The 17268-nt window shown below is 51.3% G+C and overlaps 1 protein-coding gene across 2 annotated transcripts; it reads right to left on the minus strand.

Moving 5' to 3' along the window:
• Positions 1 to 561: 561 nt before the first annotated feature.
• MCM5 (minichromosome maintenance complex component 5) lies at positions 562 to 15536 on the minus strand. 2 transcript variants are annotated; one of them, XM_054016269.1, is made up of 17 exons: positions 15472 to 15536; positions 15057 to 15244; positions 13738 to 13864; positions 13443 to 13571; positions 11989 to 12161; positions 9593 to 9748; positions 8880 to 9046; positions 7907 to 8078; positions 7606 to 7717; positions 6574 to 6717; positions 6078 to 6143; positions 4825 to 5001; positions 4205 to 4317; positions 3571 to 3699; positions 2291 to 2433; positions 1489 to 1616; positions 562 to 978 (listed from the first exon to the last, which is right to left on the minus strand). In XM_054016269.1, the coding sequence occupies exons 2-17, from the start codon at positions 15221 to 15223 to the stop codon at positions 877 to 879; spliced, it is 2205 nt and encodes a 734-aa protein (XP_053872244.1). In that variant the 5' UTR covers positions 15224 to 15244; positions 15472 to 15536; the 3' UTR covers positions 562 to 876. The 2 variants fall into 2 exon arrangements, with proteins under 2 accessions (XP_053872244.1, XP_053872245.1); XM_054016270.1 differs by having other exon boundaries at positions 15416 to 15504.
• Positions 15537 to 17268: the final 1732 nt, after the last annotated feature.

Here is a 17268-nt window from a genome sequence, read left to right on the forward strand (position 1 = left end):
GATGTGTGTGTGGAATCAGGGCTGCCCCACATATGTAACGAGAGGAGACGATCCTCGCTGCAGCAGAAATCCAAGCCAGTTGCCTCTATACCTGAGCTAATCCTCACAGGACAGTTACATACATTTAGACACTGGAAGAAAGGCTTAACAAGCAACCTCTTGTTCTTTGTATGAAGCAACAGATTTCCTTCTTTGCTTCATACAAAGAAACAGCATCCTAGGGCCAGTCAGTTACTCATGTGCTGCCAGCACGTCTTGGCCCAACGTCGCAGGTTGCATAATGTGTCTTTGCACTAATGAGGTTTATGTTTCATGGGAAAGATCAACTCTTGTGGAAAGCCACTCCTTGCACTTACATGTGTATATGTGACCTCAATCAACATGGCTGAAGGCCCATTTTGAGGGAGGAAATGTGTCCCATGGCTCAGCTACCAGGGGATGCAAATGAAAGTCCCAGCATAGCCACGAGCAAAGCAGAGCAGATCACAAGGCAATGGAGAATCCTGCATAGTCACGAAACTGGGCCCTCCGCTCTCTTCAGAACACCACACGAGCCACTGGTACCAACGTTACCTTTTATTTGAAGTTTTAATGCAACTAAAAGCTTTGTAATGTTTTATTAAAATATCATGATGTTCCCTGGAGCAGCTGCGATACAAGACAAGCAGCCCTTCCGGCCATCAATCTGGTTAAAACCTGAGGTGCCCTCCCATTTAGCTGTCTAGCTGGAGGCGTCTTCCATGACCAGGAGAGGCCGGCACTACAGGGCCTTCTCCCTCTTCATTAAGACCTTGCTGGAACTCAGGAGCATCCTCATCCGCAACAGCTGGCCCCTGGGATGGTTTTGGCCACCGGCAAGAGGGTGAGGAAGCGAGATTACTTGATGCGGTAGAGGACTTTCCGCTGCATGCGGTGTTGGATCTCGCCGCGCCGCATCATGAGCTGCAGCACCTTGTAGATGGCATGCTCGGGATATTTCTGGGAAAAAAGAGGTGCAGGAGAATGACAATCCCTTATGAGCCTTTCATAGTACAGCCATGAGCTGTGGGTGCGGCAGCCCACCCAGGAAAGTTCACCATGGCCCAGTGAGAAACAACACTGAAGTCATTCCAGACTGACAGACGTTTACATAGGGAAGGGCCTTGTAATACAGGATGAACTCTTCTCTGCGTCGTCGATTGGAATTCTGACTGTTCCAATATCAGTGGAAATAGTGGAAGGAGCTGGAACTGCAGGCATTGTGGGGTCCCAGGGCCAACACAGCTGCACAGAATGGAGAACCCCTACAGCATTCCCTAGACAGTCACCCACCTCCCTGGTTTCACACCACTCCCTGGCACCCAGCTGACTGGGAAGGTACACAAGCAGCAGCAGGAGCCCAGCCACATATCAGGAAAGTCCTCACAGCCATAGCTATCTTGTAGGTTCTTGGTGTCCCAGCTCTTCAGACTTCCCTGGTGGGGGCAGGTCTACACCCACTAGGCTCACCTGTTTCGTGAAGTCCTGGATGATGCTGTGCTCCGACACTTGGGAACCAATGGCAAAGCGGCGCTTGAGCTGTTTTTCAATGCGAGACAGCATCTCCTGGTCCTCCTGTGTTGTGAAGCCCTCCACTCCTAGAGAGGAGACACTGGATTAGAGATCCCTGCTCCTCCAAAGACCTTGCTGATACCGCACGAGCTCCAGTCTGTCCCCTCCCCACAAAATCAAGAGACTGGACAACCCTTGGCAAGCCAAAAGGTGACCGAATAGTAAACATCCAGGCTGAATCCTCATCTCAACTTCTGAAAAACACCGCTCTGCAAATCCCCTGGATAAGCCTCTGCCTCCGAAAGGAACAGTAGAGTCAAAGGGCTGCTTCCCATGGAAATATGGCATAGCTGGAGATCCAACCCTCTCACCCCTGTAGCTCCTGGGCTTGCTGTTCTGAACAAGGAAACACCCAGACTCAGCACCTCATCTAGGGTTTGGGAGAGTCCATGCTCCCCCCCGACTTCAGATGGGAGCATTAGGCACTACACTAACCCTCTGCCTGGACTACAGTGACATGATGACACCTGCCACAGAATGAATGAGGGGCACCTCCAGCCCTGCTCATTGCCCTGCCCGGGGGAGTCACCACCACAGCCACCCAGCAGCACCAGGTTAGGTTGCCGTGTGGCACCCCCCCCTAGAGGGATGGGGTTTATTCTGAACACTCGGATCAAAGGGGAGTGGGCTCAAAGGAGACGATTTACACTGCAAGAGGTTTCTGGGGGGAGGAGGTAACACACATCGCTCGGGGCCTCACCTGACAAGCTGCCTGACATGGCTGCGTCGAGTGTGGACACCTGGAAAAGCCGCAGGGCCTCCTCCACATCTCCCTCGGTGGCAAAAGGCTGAAGCTTCATCTTGCTGAGGGACTCTGCAATCCGCACAATGGCCTCCAGCTGCCTGGGAACCACAGGGAAGCTCTTTCTAACAACGTCAGCATGGGCCTCTACTCCCCCAGAACCCTTCCCCGCTTCAGTCAGGAAATTCCTCCGTTCCACAAACTGCCTGCTGCATACATCCCGAAGCGCTGAGTAAAACAGTCTTTTACCAGCTGGGGAAGGGTCATCACATCCCAGACACTCCCAGCTGTGCAAAGCAGAACACTCCCATCCTATCTATCGGGAGTGGGGCGCTTGGACACAGACTGGAAATAGGGCGTATATTTTTAAGTGAGAGCAATTGGCCCATGGGACAATTTACCAAGGGGCTGTGGTGGATTCTCCATACTGGCAATTTTGAAATCAAGACTGGCTGTCTGTCTAAAAGCTCTGCGCTAGGAATTATTTTGGAGGAAGTTCTCTGGCCTGTGTTATACAGGAGGGGAGACTAGATCATCACAATCATCCCTTCTGGCCTTGTCTATGAGTCCCACGTCTTTCCCCAATGACTACCACTCCCACCCAAGGGAAACACCTAACCCAAGGCAGGGCCCTCCCCAAGCACTGGATAGTTGTGCACAGTTACCACTAAGCAGACACTCCGCTAGTTCAGGCCACTGTTGTCCATTAAAAATGGGGGAGAAGGAAAATGGGGGGGAAAACTCTGGCCAGAAGGAGCAGTCTTCTCCTTTTCCACTCCCACCATAAGCGAGATCTACGTACAGCCTGGAGACACCCACTGGTATCTGTAGGTTATTACTCTGCCCTAGCCACCTTCCCTTAGGTGGTTCTACCTCCAGTGAAGCTCTCAACAATGGAAGTCACAGGGCTATGTGAGAGCCTGCACTGGAGCCTCATGATCCCTACACCAGCAGAAGGCAGTAACGGTGAGGACAGCTGGGTGGGCAGAGGGGGAGAAGAGAGGAGCAGCCATCTTTAGGAGTGAAGCACTTACAGAAGAGCCTTAGAGCATGTACTTAGCTTTGGTGGCTTTAACAGGGTCCAACTCAATGCAAGCCTGGGGTCACCTGGAGCCTATTCCATTCTCAGGGGACTTGGGCAACACTGGCCATATTCCCTTTGTAGTATTACCCCAAGCATCTAGGGTTCCCATCCCTGTTGTGTCCCTCCCTGCACCCGGGCAGATGCGTGCTCTCACCGGACAGTGATGGGGATACTGGACCGGCGGTCGCTCTCCCGCTCATGCTGGCGGGCCCCGCTGCGCATCAGGACATAGCGGTTCTTCAGCTTCTCTGCAGCCTCTGCCGAAAGGCGCGGGCCGCACTTCCTGTCAGAAGGGAACGGGAAGCGCCATGAACCAGACAGTACTTGGGAAAAGACAGTGCCACCCCCCTACCTAGGCAGTGCAATGGTGAAGCCTCTTCCCCTGCCACCGCAATCCAGGCCAGATTTTGTGAAAATCCAGGCCCTGGTGAGAACTTGCCCAGCTGGTATCTCAAACAGAGGTGACCCTGCCCTCCTTAGAACCAGGTGTGGAAATAACCCAAGACGCTGGGAGCTGACTGTAGAGGAGGAGTGCTGACGGCCCCCACTAAGGAATTACAGGTCTGACACTGGGCCCGCCTAAGTGAAGTCACTTCAAGGAGGTGACCGGCCCAGCAGCAGGTCCAGAATTGCTGAGTGTAACCATAAGTCCCAGCAGGAGTTTGAGAGCGGCAGAGAACACATCAGCATGGGACCACGCAGCACATTCCCAGCAAGCTTTGCAGCCCGCACGTGGTTCTGCTGCCTGGCCCAGTCGTCACATCACCCGAGAGTCGCTGCAGACGTACGTTCGACAGTAGGAGATCAGCTTCTTCAGCTTGTTCAGCTCAATCTCGCCCTCCACCGCCTGGGTTTGCGTCAGGGCGCTCACGTGTAACGACATCACGTGTTTGGCCAGCGTCTAGGAACAGTGCAGAGAAGAGGTGGATAACAGAATTCCCTCTGCCCTTCAAATGCTACAGACAGAAGGTGCCAGGGCAAAAAGAGAACAAGCCAACTCCACCCTTCTCATCTGGGGCAAGCCAGGAGAACAGACAGGCCTTGCACTTTGTTCTAAAGCTCTGACCTGACAGCACCTAAGTGCACAGAGTTTGGGACCACAGGAGACACCTTTAATTCTGTCTTCCAGTCCCTGCCAAATTTCTGTTCCCTTCCCCAGACCCAAAGTGGCTGTGCTGTATTCAGCCCTGCTAAAGAAGGGCAACAGGTAGCAGGTCCATTGCAAGGTACTTCAAAACAAATAACCCACTTGGCACCGGACACACTTGGGAGGTGAGCTGGGCAGACACTTTCCTCCACTGCCCCCTTCCACAAATCCTCTGCCCCAACATTGCTCCCAGCTAATCCTCCTGCACATGTCCTACCCACCCAGGCAAGTCGTAACACCCAGCCCGCCGCCTGCCCTCACCACATCTCGTTCCTCATTGTGCTCATCCTTGACAATGAAGATCATGTCAAATCGGGACAGGATTGTGGGCATGAAGTCTATGTTCTCCTCGCCTTTGGTTTCATCCCAGCGCCCGAAGACAGAGTTGGCAGCAGCCAGGACTGAGCAGCGGGAGTTCAGAGTGGTTGTGATACCAGCCTGCACCGGAAATAGAAGGGGGAGTGGAGGTCAAGCCCAACATCAACACAATAACCATGTTGTTGGCTCTTAATACAGCTCCTAATGCAGCGTACAATGTCAGGATCACACACAAGCATCCCGGGATGGCAGGGGGTGGGGAAAGCATTTAACCATTTCCTCTACCTCTGGTTCTCAGAGCCCTGAGGAAACCTCACACATACCAGCATTTAAATAAGGCTCCATAAGTGGCATCCAGTTGGCTAAGGAAGGGTCCCTACTGGTAGAGGCTGGCAGGATAAGTACAGGGGGTTGGGACTGCACTGCCACATGAACCTCATTTGAGGAAGACCTCCCTAAACTAAAGTCACCCATCGGTGGAAGCCACGTTTAATACATCACGCCAACAGCATGAGAGGTGCTCTACAGACAGGTGAAGAGGCTGTGAGGTGCACCCCGGATGTGCTCGAGGGAGTCCTCCCATCACAAATTTAATGATGGAAATGGGGAGGAACAGGTGCTTCGTGGAGATGCAATACTGAGAAGTAGATTGATTTGGTGATCGCAGAATGCACAAGTTTAGGGCAGCAGAAGAAAGAGAGGAATCAAAAGTTACACTGAGGCATGAGCCTGAGTGGCCAGGGGCATGGCAGAGTTGCCAGTAGGAAGGGTGGCTGGGAGGGAAGACAGGGAGTTTGGTTCCACTCGTGCTGAACTGGAGAAGGATTTCCTTTAGGCTCTCTCGGACCGAAACATCGCCCCAGGGCAGGACCTGCTGGCCCCAGAGCAGGACCTGCTGGCCCCAGACCAGAGCAGGCGGTAGCTCCAAACCCCAAAGAACCAGCCAAACCAGTGATTAGCAGGAAACCCAGGGCAACGCTTGAGGCTCAGCCACCTCCTGGCAAAGGCCCCGGGTCCATGAGAGCTGGTCACTCTGCTCTGCAAGAAGCCCTGAGCTGGATTCAGGGGCCTATTCCTACAACTCCCACCCCACCCTCCCTTCTCTCCCCACATTCCCCCAGTCTCAGCAGCAGCTCTGCAGTTTCACAGAGGGCTAGACGCAGGTTGGAGGCCAGTGGTGTTTGCTGGCAGCTCACCTTGGCGATGGAGATGGTCTGCTGTTCCATAGCCTCGTGGATGGCCACTCGGTCGTCCTCCCGCATCTTGTTAATGGGTGGAGAGGGAAAAATAAAATAGGTCATACCCGTTTGATTTCAGCTGAATATCCCTTTCTGAGGCCTGGGCTCACAGGACAGCCACATGCAGCCAGCACTGTTTCCTCCTCCAGCACACTCAAGTTTCACATATTTTTAAGATACACAAATTGAGACTTCTCTTGCAATTGCCTCCTGATAACAGCTCCTTTTCCTGCCCTTCCCCATAGGGCACAGGTCTCCGTCCACCAAACAACCCCCGCCCTTCCACACTGCAGCACAAAACATCGCCCTCCAGGGGAACTCCCTTCGCTTCCTGTAGCAGAACATATATTTCTCTCCAGGCGAGGGAAGACGGCAGTTCCCTCCAAGGCCCCTCCCTTCACACCACCCTCAGAAAACATGGCACGGCCTTTCCCTCTGCGTGTTATGTTTGTACCTTGTCAAATTCATCAATGCAGACCACTCCCCCATCCGCCAGGACCATGGCTCCTCCCTCCATGAAGAAGCTCCGCGTCGAGGGGTCTCGGATCACCGAGGCTGTCAAGCCAGCTGCACTGCTGCCTTTCCCCGAGGTGTACACCTGAGGGAAGGCCAGGAAGAGGACAATAGGTCAGGCACCATGGCAACCCCAAATCTGCCTCACTCAGCCAGAGAATGAAATAAACCCAGTGCAGGGTTGTGACCTCAGCCTCATAATAGCTACAGGCCGGCACAGCAGCTGCAAGATGAGATTCGAGCCCCGGAGAGTACCTCCTCAGCACGCACACGCTGAGATTCAGCCTCGGCAGCCTTCAAGGTACAGAGTAAGGGGCCTTTATTTAGCCAGGGTTTGGGCTAATAGTTACAAAGAATTAGAGGGCTCCTAGGCAGATGATGCAGCTATTAAATATAGAAAGTAGCTTATTTGGTCACTTGAGTGAAACAAACATAACTCTGCAGCCCACTGAAGAGGAAGAAAGGGGCCCGGATACAAGTGTCGATGAAGACAGCAGAAAAACATGGATGGAAATAAAATTCCACACTCAGTCTCAGTTTGGACCTCGGTGTCTGACAGATGCAGTCAATCAAAATTATTTCACCTGATCTTCCAACCCCAGTTAGTTCAGTTTGTTATACGCAGCTCAGCCAGCTTGGCCAACAGGCTGGGGAAAATATGCCCAGTTAAATATTCCAATAAACCATGGGTGCATTCAGAAAGTGACCCTGTGAGAACTGCTCTCTGGTTCCGACCCATATTTGCTCACTCCTTATGCCCATTTCTCTGCTGGTTACTGTGATCAACAGGCCCACGAGCTCACAAGCCCTGCAGAACACACTCTGGCTTCTGTTCTGCTCCACGATCCATCAATAGAATCATCTACTGGCTCCGATTCTCAATGACACGTGAAGCAAAAAGAAACTGACTCGCTTGGATACAAAGTCTCCGCCTTATGGTAAAGAAGTAACCTGGGTTACGTAGGACACTTACTCCAATGGGTGAACACTTTTCTACAAACTTCAGGAGCTGCGACTTGGCTGTGCCAGGGTCTCCCAGCATCAGCAGGTTAATGTCCCCTCTGCGGGTTAACCCATCCGGAAGTCTGCAGAGAAAGGCAGGAGGGGGAGGTGAGGGGTGTTCTGGTTCAACAATGCACAAGCAAAAACATCACTGACATGAAACTTTCTGCTTCTAGGAAACAGAAAAGGATCCCAGAAGGGTTTTATGCCTTGTGTTACATCTCTGCCCCTGCTCCCTTCCCACTGTGCCCAGTCGGATTCATTTCCCTGACCTCTTGCGGGAGCCTCCGAAGAGCAGGCAGGCGATGGCTTTCTTGATGTCAGTGCTGCCGTAGATAGAGGGCGCGATGCTCTTGGCGATAGTCTCGTAGACGTTGGGCATGGAAGTGAGACGGCGAAATTCCTCCTCTTCCTGTGGAGTCACAGAGCCGGCAAAGCTGCGGCCTAGAAAGGGTGGAGGGAAGTAAACTATGAATGAACTTGTCATCAGCAGAGATGAACCTAGATCAAGCCTGGCTGGCCACCAGAGTTTTCTCCAGAATCCACCTGTCTGGCACAGCTGTGGATTTGGGCACTACTTTAGTAACACTAGGAAAGTATGGCTGAGTTCACTATACACAGCAGGGACCGGAGTTTGCTATTGAAACCTGAGAGTGCAGCCCTGAGTAGAGGACCTTAAAGCATTAGTTTTGTTCTGCAACAAAGAGGCAAGACTTAAAGTGGGTTCAGCTGATGGCAACCAACCTTGGAAAGATGCAACCGACATAAAGAGGAGAGTGACGTCACTGCCTGATGTGGGGAGCAGGCTCAAGAGGCCTGATTGATGCTAGGGGGAGGAAAATGAGGATCTGGAGGAGGAAGCTATGCCTGATGCTTTGGGGGTGGGTGGAGAATCGGGAGTAGAACAAAAACTGAGCGTGCTTTTGAAATACGAGCTGGATTTTTAAAGCTGATGAGGTTTCCTGTTTAATTTTACCAAGCATAAGCACCACAGAGCTGTGTAAGAAAGCAGAAGTGCATATACACAGGGAACCTGGGACTAAAGCTACGTCCCATCTGGACCAGTTTGTGACCTTTGCTACATGAGTGGAATTGACGGACGTGTGCTGCAGTTTTGTATGGAAAAGCAGTTCTCGTCCGTGGCGTCACTAGCGGGAGGTCACAGGTAAAGGCTGTTCAGAATGGAGGATTGTCCAATTCCATGTTATATCCTGAGCCGTAGAGGAAACCAAAGTAAGGTCTTACCTGAGCCATCAGTGTCCACCTGGATCCCCACCACACGGATATAAGAGCTTCGGATTCCCACTCCTACGTTATCCCGGCCTTTGCTCTTGGTCTGGCCAGATTTCTTGATGGAATAGATGCCCATGATAGTAACTCTGTTTCCAGGGACAACTTTGTCACACAGATACCTGAGAGGAGGAAGGGGAGAGGAATGTTAGTTCTGTATAAGAAAGGGATGGAATGGGAGGCTATTGGAGATGGGAAAAACCCCTTCATCTCTTCCTCTCCTTCCCATCCGAACTTGGACAAGGTGTTTAGATTCCTGGCACTGGAGAACCAGGGAAGCTGCCGCTCAAGACAAAGGAACCTCACACCAAAAGTCACCCTCTTCACCTCAAGCCGAACAAAAAAACAACCCTCTTCTGCTCCAGTTTGTCTCTCCTTTCGTGATGGTAACTGAGCAACTTTGCACACACGATCCAAGGATCTCAAAGCACTTTGCAAACCATTAAGCCTCATGGAATTGTTGCGAGGTAGGTATGTAAATATGGATCAACTAAGATTATATCCATTCCCCACCAATCCTTCCCCCCCAGCAAAAAGCTGGGGAGACAAGAGCGTCCCCAACATACATCCAAACCCAGATAATCACCTCATCCAGCAAATGGCTGGATCTGCCATTGACTCTCCTTGAAACAACCCTCAGGACAGGCAGCAAGGGAAACCGGCATTACCTGTCGCAGTACAGCTGCATGTGCCGGGGCATCTCCCCATGTGGCACAGCATCTGGAGACTCCTGGAGCTTCAGGGTCTGGAAGTCCACGCACTTGCACTTGTCCGGCATGATGAAGTATGGATCCAGGGGGCACTTTGGGCGGCCGGCCTGTTCCCTGAGCAAAGGGGGAATGTTAAAGAAACAGATCATTACAAAGCTAGTCAGTGGCATTAGGACTCAGGAGAGACCATGAGGAAGCTCTATTTGCACCCAGTGATGCGATAGAGAATAGTGCCCTGTAAACACACCAGCTGAGTTTTAGCATTGCCATCCATAAGTGAAGCAGGCAGCAAGGCATGCTGGGATCCCTGCCTTTAAGCCTAGAAGAGTCTCCCCATGGAAGCTCCCAAAGTGGGCAGATTTGGTAAGTGAAAAGCCACCTCATCTTAGACTGTGATGCTGAATTCTGACAAGACAGTGAAACTGGAGGAGGCTATTTGCACAAGAGAAACGCTACAGGCCCCAACTGAGATCAGGGCTCCACTGGGCTGGGTGCTGTTTAGAGACACAGTAAGAGCCAGCCCCTGCCCCAGAGAGCTAGACAGACAAAGGGAGGCAAAATGGAACGCTCAGAGAAAAGAAATAAAATAGATTAAGGGAAAAGAGATGAACGGATGGGGAAAGATTTTAGAGGTTTAAATATGCTTAGCTTGGTAAGTAACAAGTAAGTGGGGACAAAAGCCTACTAGGCTATAACACAAAGGAAGACAAGAGCTATTTACAGTTGTACCAGGAGGTTTAGTTAGGGTTAGTGCGATAAACGATAAAAGGGAAAGTGTAGGCTGAATAGCAGGGAAACATCCTGACACTGAAATTTATTGGCGAGGTCTATGGTTCCCCAAGGGACGTGGAAGTCATTTTCAACAAAAGCGGAGATTTCCAAAGGCACCTAGAGACACAGTTGCCAATTTTCACGCAGTAAATAAGCACCTCGACTTTCACAATAAACCAGAAATCAAACTCAGCCCATTTCAAAACAAGCCAATCCCTAAGAACCCCAGCACTCTATGTGACTAGATCCCCCCAGCGTGCAGTCTGGGACTGTGGTGGGCCTGCTGTGCACCCCTGACTCTCTGCCTCCCTTGCCGGGAGCCAATAAAAAAAAAGATCCAACAAGCTACAAGCCAAAAACTAACCAACAAGCAACTCACAAGCCAATTAAGCCAAAACCAAGCCCAATTTCTGCATTTTTTTTTGCGGGTTTGGCATGTCTACCTAGAGATTGGTACACACGGCTCCTGTTCATTTCTAATGGAAATTGGGCATCCAAATCCCTTGGAAGACCAGCTTTGGGAAGCCCGTCCTAAGTGCACAGAGCCATTTCAAGATATCCTTATTCATGCTGAATGCTACATTACACCATAAATAGCCCTACTGAATTCAATGGGGATACTGTGGAGTAAGGTATTACTCAGGGCATATCTACACGTACAGCACTGCAGTGCATCTGGTGAAGGCGCTCTATGCCAACAGGAGAGAGCTCTCCCGTCGGCATAATAAAACCACCTCCGCTAGCAGCAGAAGCGGTCAGCGGGAGCAGCTCTTCTGCCAATATAGCGCTGTCCACACTGGCGCTTATGTCGGTGTAACTTACGTCGCTCAGGGGGTGATTTAGTCACCCCCCGAACGACATACGTTCTGCCGACATAAACTGTAGTGCAGCCATAGCCTCAGTGTGAGAAAGTGTCTCACAATCTGGCTCATTGTAAAGAACAATGCACTCACTGGGGACAGGGGAGGGTAATTAATTAAATGGACCAGATGACCTAGCAGGCCATTTCATTTATCTTTACACACACACACACAGGTGACTGAGCAATTAGAAGTATTAGTAAAAAGCCAGTCTTTTTCGACTGGAAGCTTTGGGAGACAAGGACCATCTATTTTTAAAGCTCAGGCCAGGTGAGCAGCCCATTGGTACTCAGCAGGTACTTAAGGACTTTTGTGATTCTGTGAAGGCAGTGAGAGGACTTTTGGGGAAGGTGAGGTGCTGAAGGAGGGAAGCATGTGTGTAACTGCCCCCGTTAAGCTCGGGAGGGGGGCAGAGACCACACTTCAGTATGGTTGCGCTACTCTGGTAGCTAACATTTGGCCTTAACCACCCTAACCCCCAACACATGCAGACCTGGCAAGGCCTTCAACTCACATCTCAACTAACTTAGTCACCACCGACTTATCGATGAGTAGAGAGGACTCTCCATCCAGGAAAGGGCTGGATGACAGTCCCCTAGATCCCAGCACCAGGTGAGACCTACTCATGCAGCATCCACTGCCAGGGGTACACCCAGGAAGACTGAGTAGGCATTTGGTCTCCCCACCCTACCCAGGATTCCTGAAAGGACTCCCATTGCTTACGTATTACACTTCCTGGGCAGGGCATAACCCTCCAGACCAGGGCGCACGGTGATGTTGCTGATGGTGTTACGGCAGCTGCGGCACTGGATGGCGATCTTGGTGGCTTTGGCTCTCACAGCAGTTGCAGCAATTATGATCCCAGGGATCTTCACCAGATGGGACATCTGGTCAGACTGAGGAAGGAGAGGTGGGGGTGGTAAGAAAACATCTCACACAGGGAGAAGGGAAACCCCAGCAAGGCAGAGAGCCTGACAGGGGGCGGGGAAACACAGCAGCCTTCACACACAAAGCAGCCAGGATCAGGAGTATGATGCTTTGTGGGAAACATGGGGAAAGCAGCCCATACAGGGAATCAAGGAGGAGTGTTTGGAATTAACATGGCCATCCCCCGCCCAAACACACACCTCCCCACAGAATATTTTAGGTCAGTAGTTTGGATCCATATAATAGCCTACCAGGTTGGTTATTCTCCTTGGTTCCATTTGCAAATGAAAAATGAAATAGCTGGACTTTAGCATGTGCTATGAGCATCATCTTAATAACGGTGCTCTGCTGAACCCCTCCCTCCCCGCCAAGGGCCTGCTCCCTTTCCAAGCCCTTCTCCTGTAACGCATTAGGGCTCAAAGCTGTGGTGTGCATCTCAGGGAAGGAGCCATTCCCCCCACACAGACAAAGCAGGTGGCACTACACAGCCACAGACCAGAGGGAAGGGGCTGTGCTTTTTTAACAAGAAGCTTCATTATCTGATAGCCGTGTCTCTTCCTGCTGCATTTTGCAGTGTATTGATCAAAGAGAAGTTTGTGGTGAAGAGAGCAGAGTTCCCCAGAAAGACTCTCAGAGATGCAGAAATAATTCTCACCACCTAATGAACAGACAGATCAGAATACCAATCCACTGACACTTTGCCACCAAAACAGTAACAAGACCTGGCATACACACAGTTTTGGCATCAATTTAACTACTTCAATTGGGGGGAGGGAGATATTTTACTTAAGTAGTTACACTGCTACATCCTCTAGCATGGACATGGATATACCTGCATAAAGGTGCCTTGTATCAGTATAGCTTATTTTCCTAAATGTATGGGAATTAGCTTTAGCAGCGTAAGCACCTTTATACTGGCGTTAACGTAGCCACACTAAGGGAATGTACTGCTTTAACTATACTGGCTCAAACCAATGTTCAAGTGTTACAACAACTGTGTGTAAAGCAGCCCTAAGACTAACGAGTCCCATCAAGTGTAGTAAGTCAATACATGTCGTCTGGTACAGTGTTATCCTGATAAACAGAGCAGAGATGGGTCAAAACCCAAAACATTTATCCAACCCAACCCCCCTTCCTCCCAACTAATCCTTGAGCAAGTCATCAGGTTCTAGCAGCTCTCGCCTCAGTCAAATCCACCAGTGGACAATTCCTGTCCCCACTGCTCCATACCATGAGTGGATTCAGCTCACCTTCAGACTGCGGATATTGGCTGCATTGGCATCCGACCTCAGCATGACCTGGATGTCTTGAAGCGTCTCCTCCCCTGCTGGGCGAGGACGGGTGACCTCATCTGCTACTTCCTTTGCCGCTTCCTCCAGCTGGGGAGGGAACAACATAGCTCAAGTTGCCATTCACACCAAGAAGAATCCTTGGGGCTATTGTGGTTACCTGACTGCCCATGATTAGCTGTCAGTATGCCAGTTCTAAGACTACTCTTACAGTAGTCCTCCATGTCCTCCTTTCCATGGTATCCCCCATCCTTACCAGTTGCAAGTGCTCTGCAGGCTGCTTGTACAGGTAATCTGCCAGGTCCTCATCGAAGCTGGCCAGGTCCTCCATCTCCACCTCGATCCAGTACTGGCCCAGGTTGTAATGCCGTTTGAGTTCATCCCTTCAAGGTGACAAGAGTACGACTTGAAGGGCAGAAAGCATCATGCAAATCTTAGAAAATGCATACAGTCAGCAAGCCTAGGAGCAAGGAACCACCACAGAAGGGACCCAGTCACCACCCTATAAATTGTTCAAAGTGACCTTCTGGTTAAATTGGAAGCAGAATGGACAGATTTTGTAGGTTCCTTGGCAAGGAAGGTGATCTAGGAAAGTGACGAGAGCTCCATAAGGGATACAGAGGAAATGGAGACAGAGGAGACAGACTACTGGGCAGATTTTTCAGAGGGCATTCAAATCCACTTTCTAAAATTGTGTTCAAATGGAACTAGACCTGGCTCAGTTCTGGCCCTGATGGTACATGTAACGTTTAGTGCCAATGTGCTATCGGAGTTACATAGACTGTTCACATAAGTCTGTTCACATACTTCAAGCACAAATGAGAAGGTCCATCACACCCAAATTATGGATTTTAGAATGCATGATGTAATAAGAATTGTTGATGTTCACCTTAAAAATCAGGATGCAGGGAAATAAAAGATGGATGGTTGGTTATTTCTCAGTCTCTTGGGTGATCTGTGCCCATTGTTTATTTCCCTGCATCCTGCAAATAATTCAGCACTTAGTCTATAAACAAAGGAATCACAGACCTTGCAGTTTAAAAATACATGAAGTAGAAATACATTTAATCCACAGAGGGATCCTCACAGACCTCAAAACACATGGGATGAAAACCCATTACTGACTTACACTAAAGAGAAACCCAAACTAAACCCCAGATTTAAACACCCTGAAACATGAAACTGGGGACTTGAAATGCAGCTCTAGAGCCAAACTTTGCAGTGCAGGCCATGGAGGGCAGCATAATCCAGTGAATGGGGCACTGGACAGGGAGTCTACAGAACCAGGTTTCATTCCCTGCTCTGTCACTGGCATGCTGTGTGATCCCAGGGAAATCACTACACCACTCAGTGCCTCAGTTTCCCCATCTGCACAAACAGCGATGATGACACTGACCACCCAGTGAAAAGCTGTTTGGGAGCTACAGGTGAAAGCGCTATGTAAGCGCTAACAATTATTTAGATTGGACCCACGCTAGAAGGAAAGTTAACAGCTGCCCCTTCAAAGGGAGAAGAGAAGGCAGATAGCTACAGGCAGAGTTGGCTGGAGGGATTCCTTCTCGGTCTCAGCAGCACCTGTATTTGAAGCTGAAGCCAGACCGGTCCGTGCCCACCCGGTACTGCCTCAGGAACTCCTTGAACCGCCTCTGCAGCTGGGATTTCCGGACCTGACCCTCATCTGCCACCGGGTCGCCCCCAAAGCTGTCGCTGTAGTAAATGCCGGGATCGTCAAAGCCGGACATGGCGAAGATTGCTCCACCGCCCTGGGCAAGCCGCACAGAAGTGGATACGATTAGCCCGGCTCCCTCCGCACAGAGCGCTCCCGTCTGACACACCCCTGCAATAACCCCCATCTACCCCCCACCCCCCATCCGACCCCCCACGGCCAACCCCTCCCCATCCAACCCCCGAGGGCATCCCCCATTCGCCCCCACCTCCTCTGTCCCCCGCCAAGATCTCCTGATAACTCGCTGCCCCCTGGCTCAGTCACCTCCTATCGCCCCAGTAGCGGACACGCGCGGACCAGCCGGTTTTCGCGGCAAAACTGGGGATTGGGGCGGGGGGGGGGGGGCTAAGAAACGTTCTACCGAGGTAGGAGACGCGCGCCCCTATTGGCCAGTCTGGAGCTTGACGCCGGTGATTGGCCCAGCGACGTTCCACCTAGTCCAGTCTGATCCGGAAGCGAGCGGGGAGTCGCCATGGAGACGGAAGAGGATTGGAGAAGGTGCCGAAGCCCCGCCCCTTCCCCGCCCTCCCGTGTGGTCAGGCGCAGTTTGGCGCGAAAACCCGACTGGAGGGAAGTGACAAGTGAAGGGGAGGGAGTAAGATGGCGGCTGGGTCGGGCGCGGGGGAGCTCCTATTCTTGCACGTGGCTCTGTCTTTGCGACCAGTGGGGGGGGCGGAGCGATCAGCCCTCTGGGGTCAGGGGCGCAGGGCACCCGCCCATCGCTCCAGGGGGGCCTGGGCCCGAGGGAGTCAAAGGGCAGCCGCAGGGCGCAGCTAGTGCGAATCAGGCTTGTGAACAGCTGCAGTAACCTGGGCCCTCCATCACAGTCCCTTGGGCCATACTGTGCCGAGATAGCCTGTCCTGCTGGGCCCCAGGGCCTTAGTAACACAGACTGACCTGGATAACTGTCTCCTGGTCCATACTGTGCTGATATGGCCTGTCCTGTTGGGCCCCAGTGCCATAATAACACAGACTGGCCCCTCGGTAAATTGTCTCTGGTTCATACGACTCCAATACAGCCCGTCCTGCTAGGATCCAGTGCCACAGTAATACAATCTGGCCCCTAGATAACTGTTCCCTAGTCCATACTGCTCCTATATGGGTCATTCTGCTGGGCCCCAGTGCTGCAGTAACATAAATTGGCTGTTCGATAACTGTTCCCTGGTCTATAGTGCACTGATATGGCCTGTTGCGTTGGGCCCCAGTGCCATAGTAACACAAGCTGGCCCCTCAATAACTATCCCCTGGTCCATACAGCACTGATACTGCTGAGTGCTGTAGTAACACTAACTGGCCTCTCAGTCCCTATTTCCTGGTTCATACTGCTTTGATGTGGCCTGTCCGCTCCTGCCAGCTGCCAGAACTATAGTGACCCACGCTAGCAGTGGTACTAGAACTAGAGGTGCTGCTGCAACCCCTGGCTTGAAGTAGTAATAACATACACCAAATACATGGTCCCATCATCAGCATCCCTGCTATAAAAATTGTTCCAGCACCCCAGCAGGCTGGCTCCTCTATAACCATCCCCCGGTCCATACTGCACCAAGAGAACCCATCCTGCCAGGCACGAGTGCTACTGTAACAAAGTGTAACCTCTGGGTGTGGTGTTCTGTCACATCTAGTGACAGTGAGACCACTTAGAGAGAAAGAGATAAAATGAGTTTGCTCTACAGCCTTAGCTAACAGCCAGTTGGCTTTTAGCTCATGCAGTAGTGGCTCATGCTTTAAGCCCCAGAGGTCCCTGTTTGATCCCACCTGCCGATGACCAGGGTCTGTCAGCGTTACAATATCACTAGCTTTTAACATCGTTTTTCTTTTTTTGCATTCAGTTTAAAAAATAAAAGTGTGTTCTGGCCCCAGAGCAGCGTAGCCTTTGTCTGTTGGGCTCTGCTAAGGCCCCTGGCAGCAGATCACTTTAAGGGTCTCCAGGGAGCAGAAGATACTTCCAAGAAGGTTGCTAGTGAAAAGCATTTGGTTATATTACAAGTTTACAAGCACTCGTGCAGAGAGCAGTACTAGGGTTGCCAACCTTCAGGATTGTTCTGCAGTCTCCAGGAATTA

Source organism: Malaclemys terrapin, chromosome 1 (genome assembly GCF_027887155.1).
Source record: "Malaclemys terrapin pileata isolate rMalTer1 chromosome 1, rMalTer1.hap1, whole genome shotgun sequence".
Classification (NCBI taxonomy): domain Eukaryota; kingdom Metazoa; phylum Chordata; order Testudines; family Emydidae; genus Malaclemys; species Malaclemys terrapin.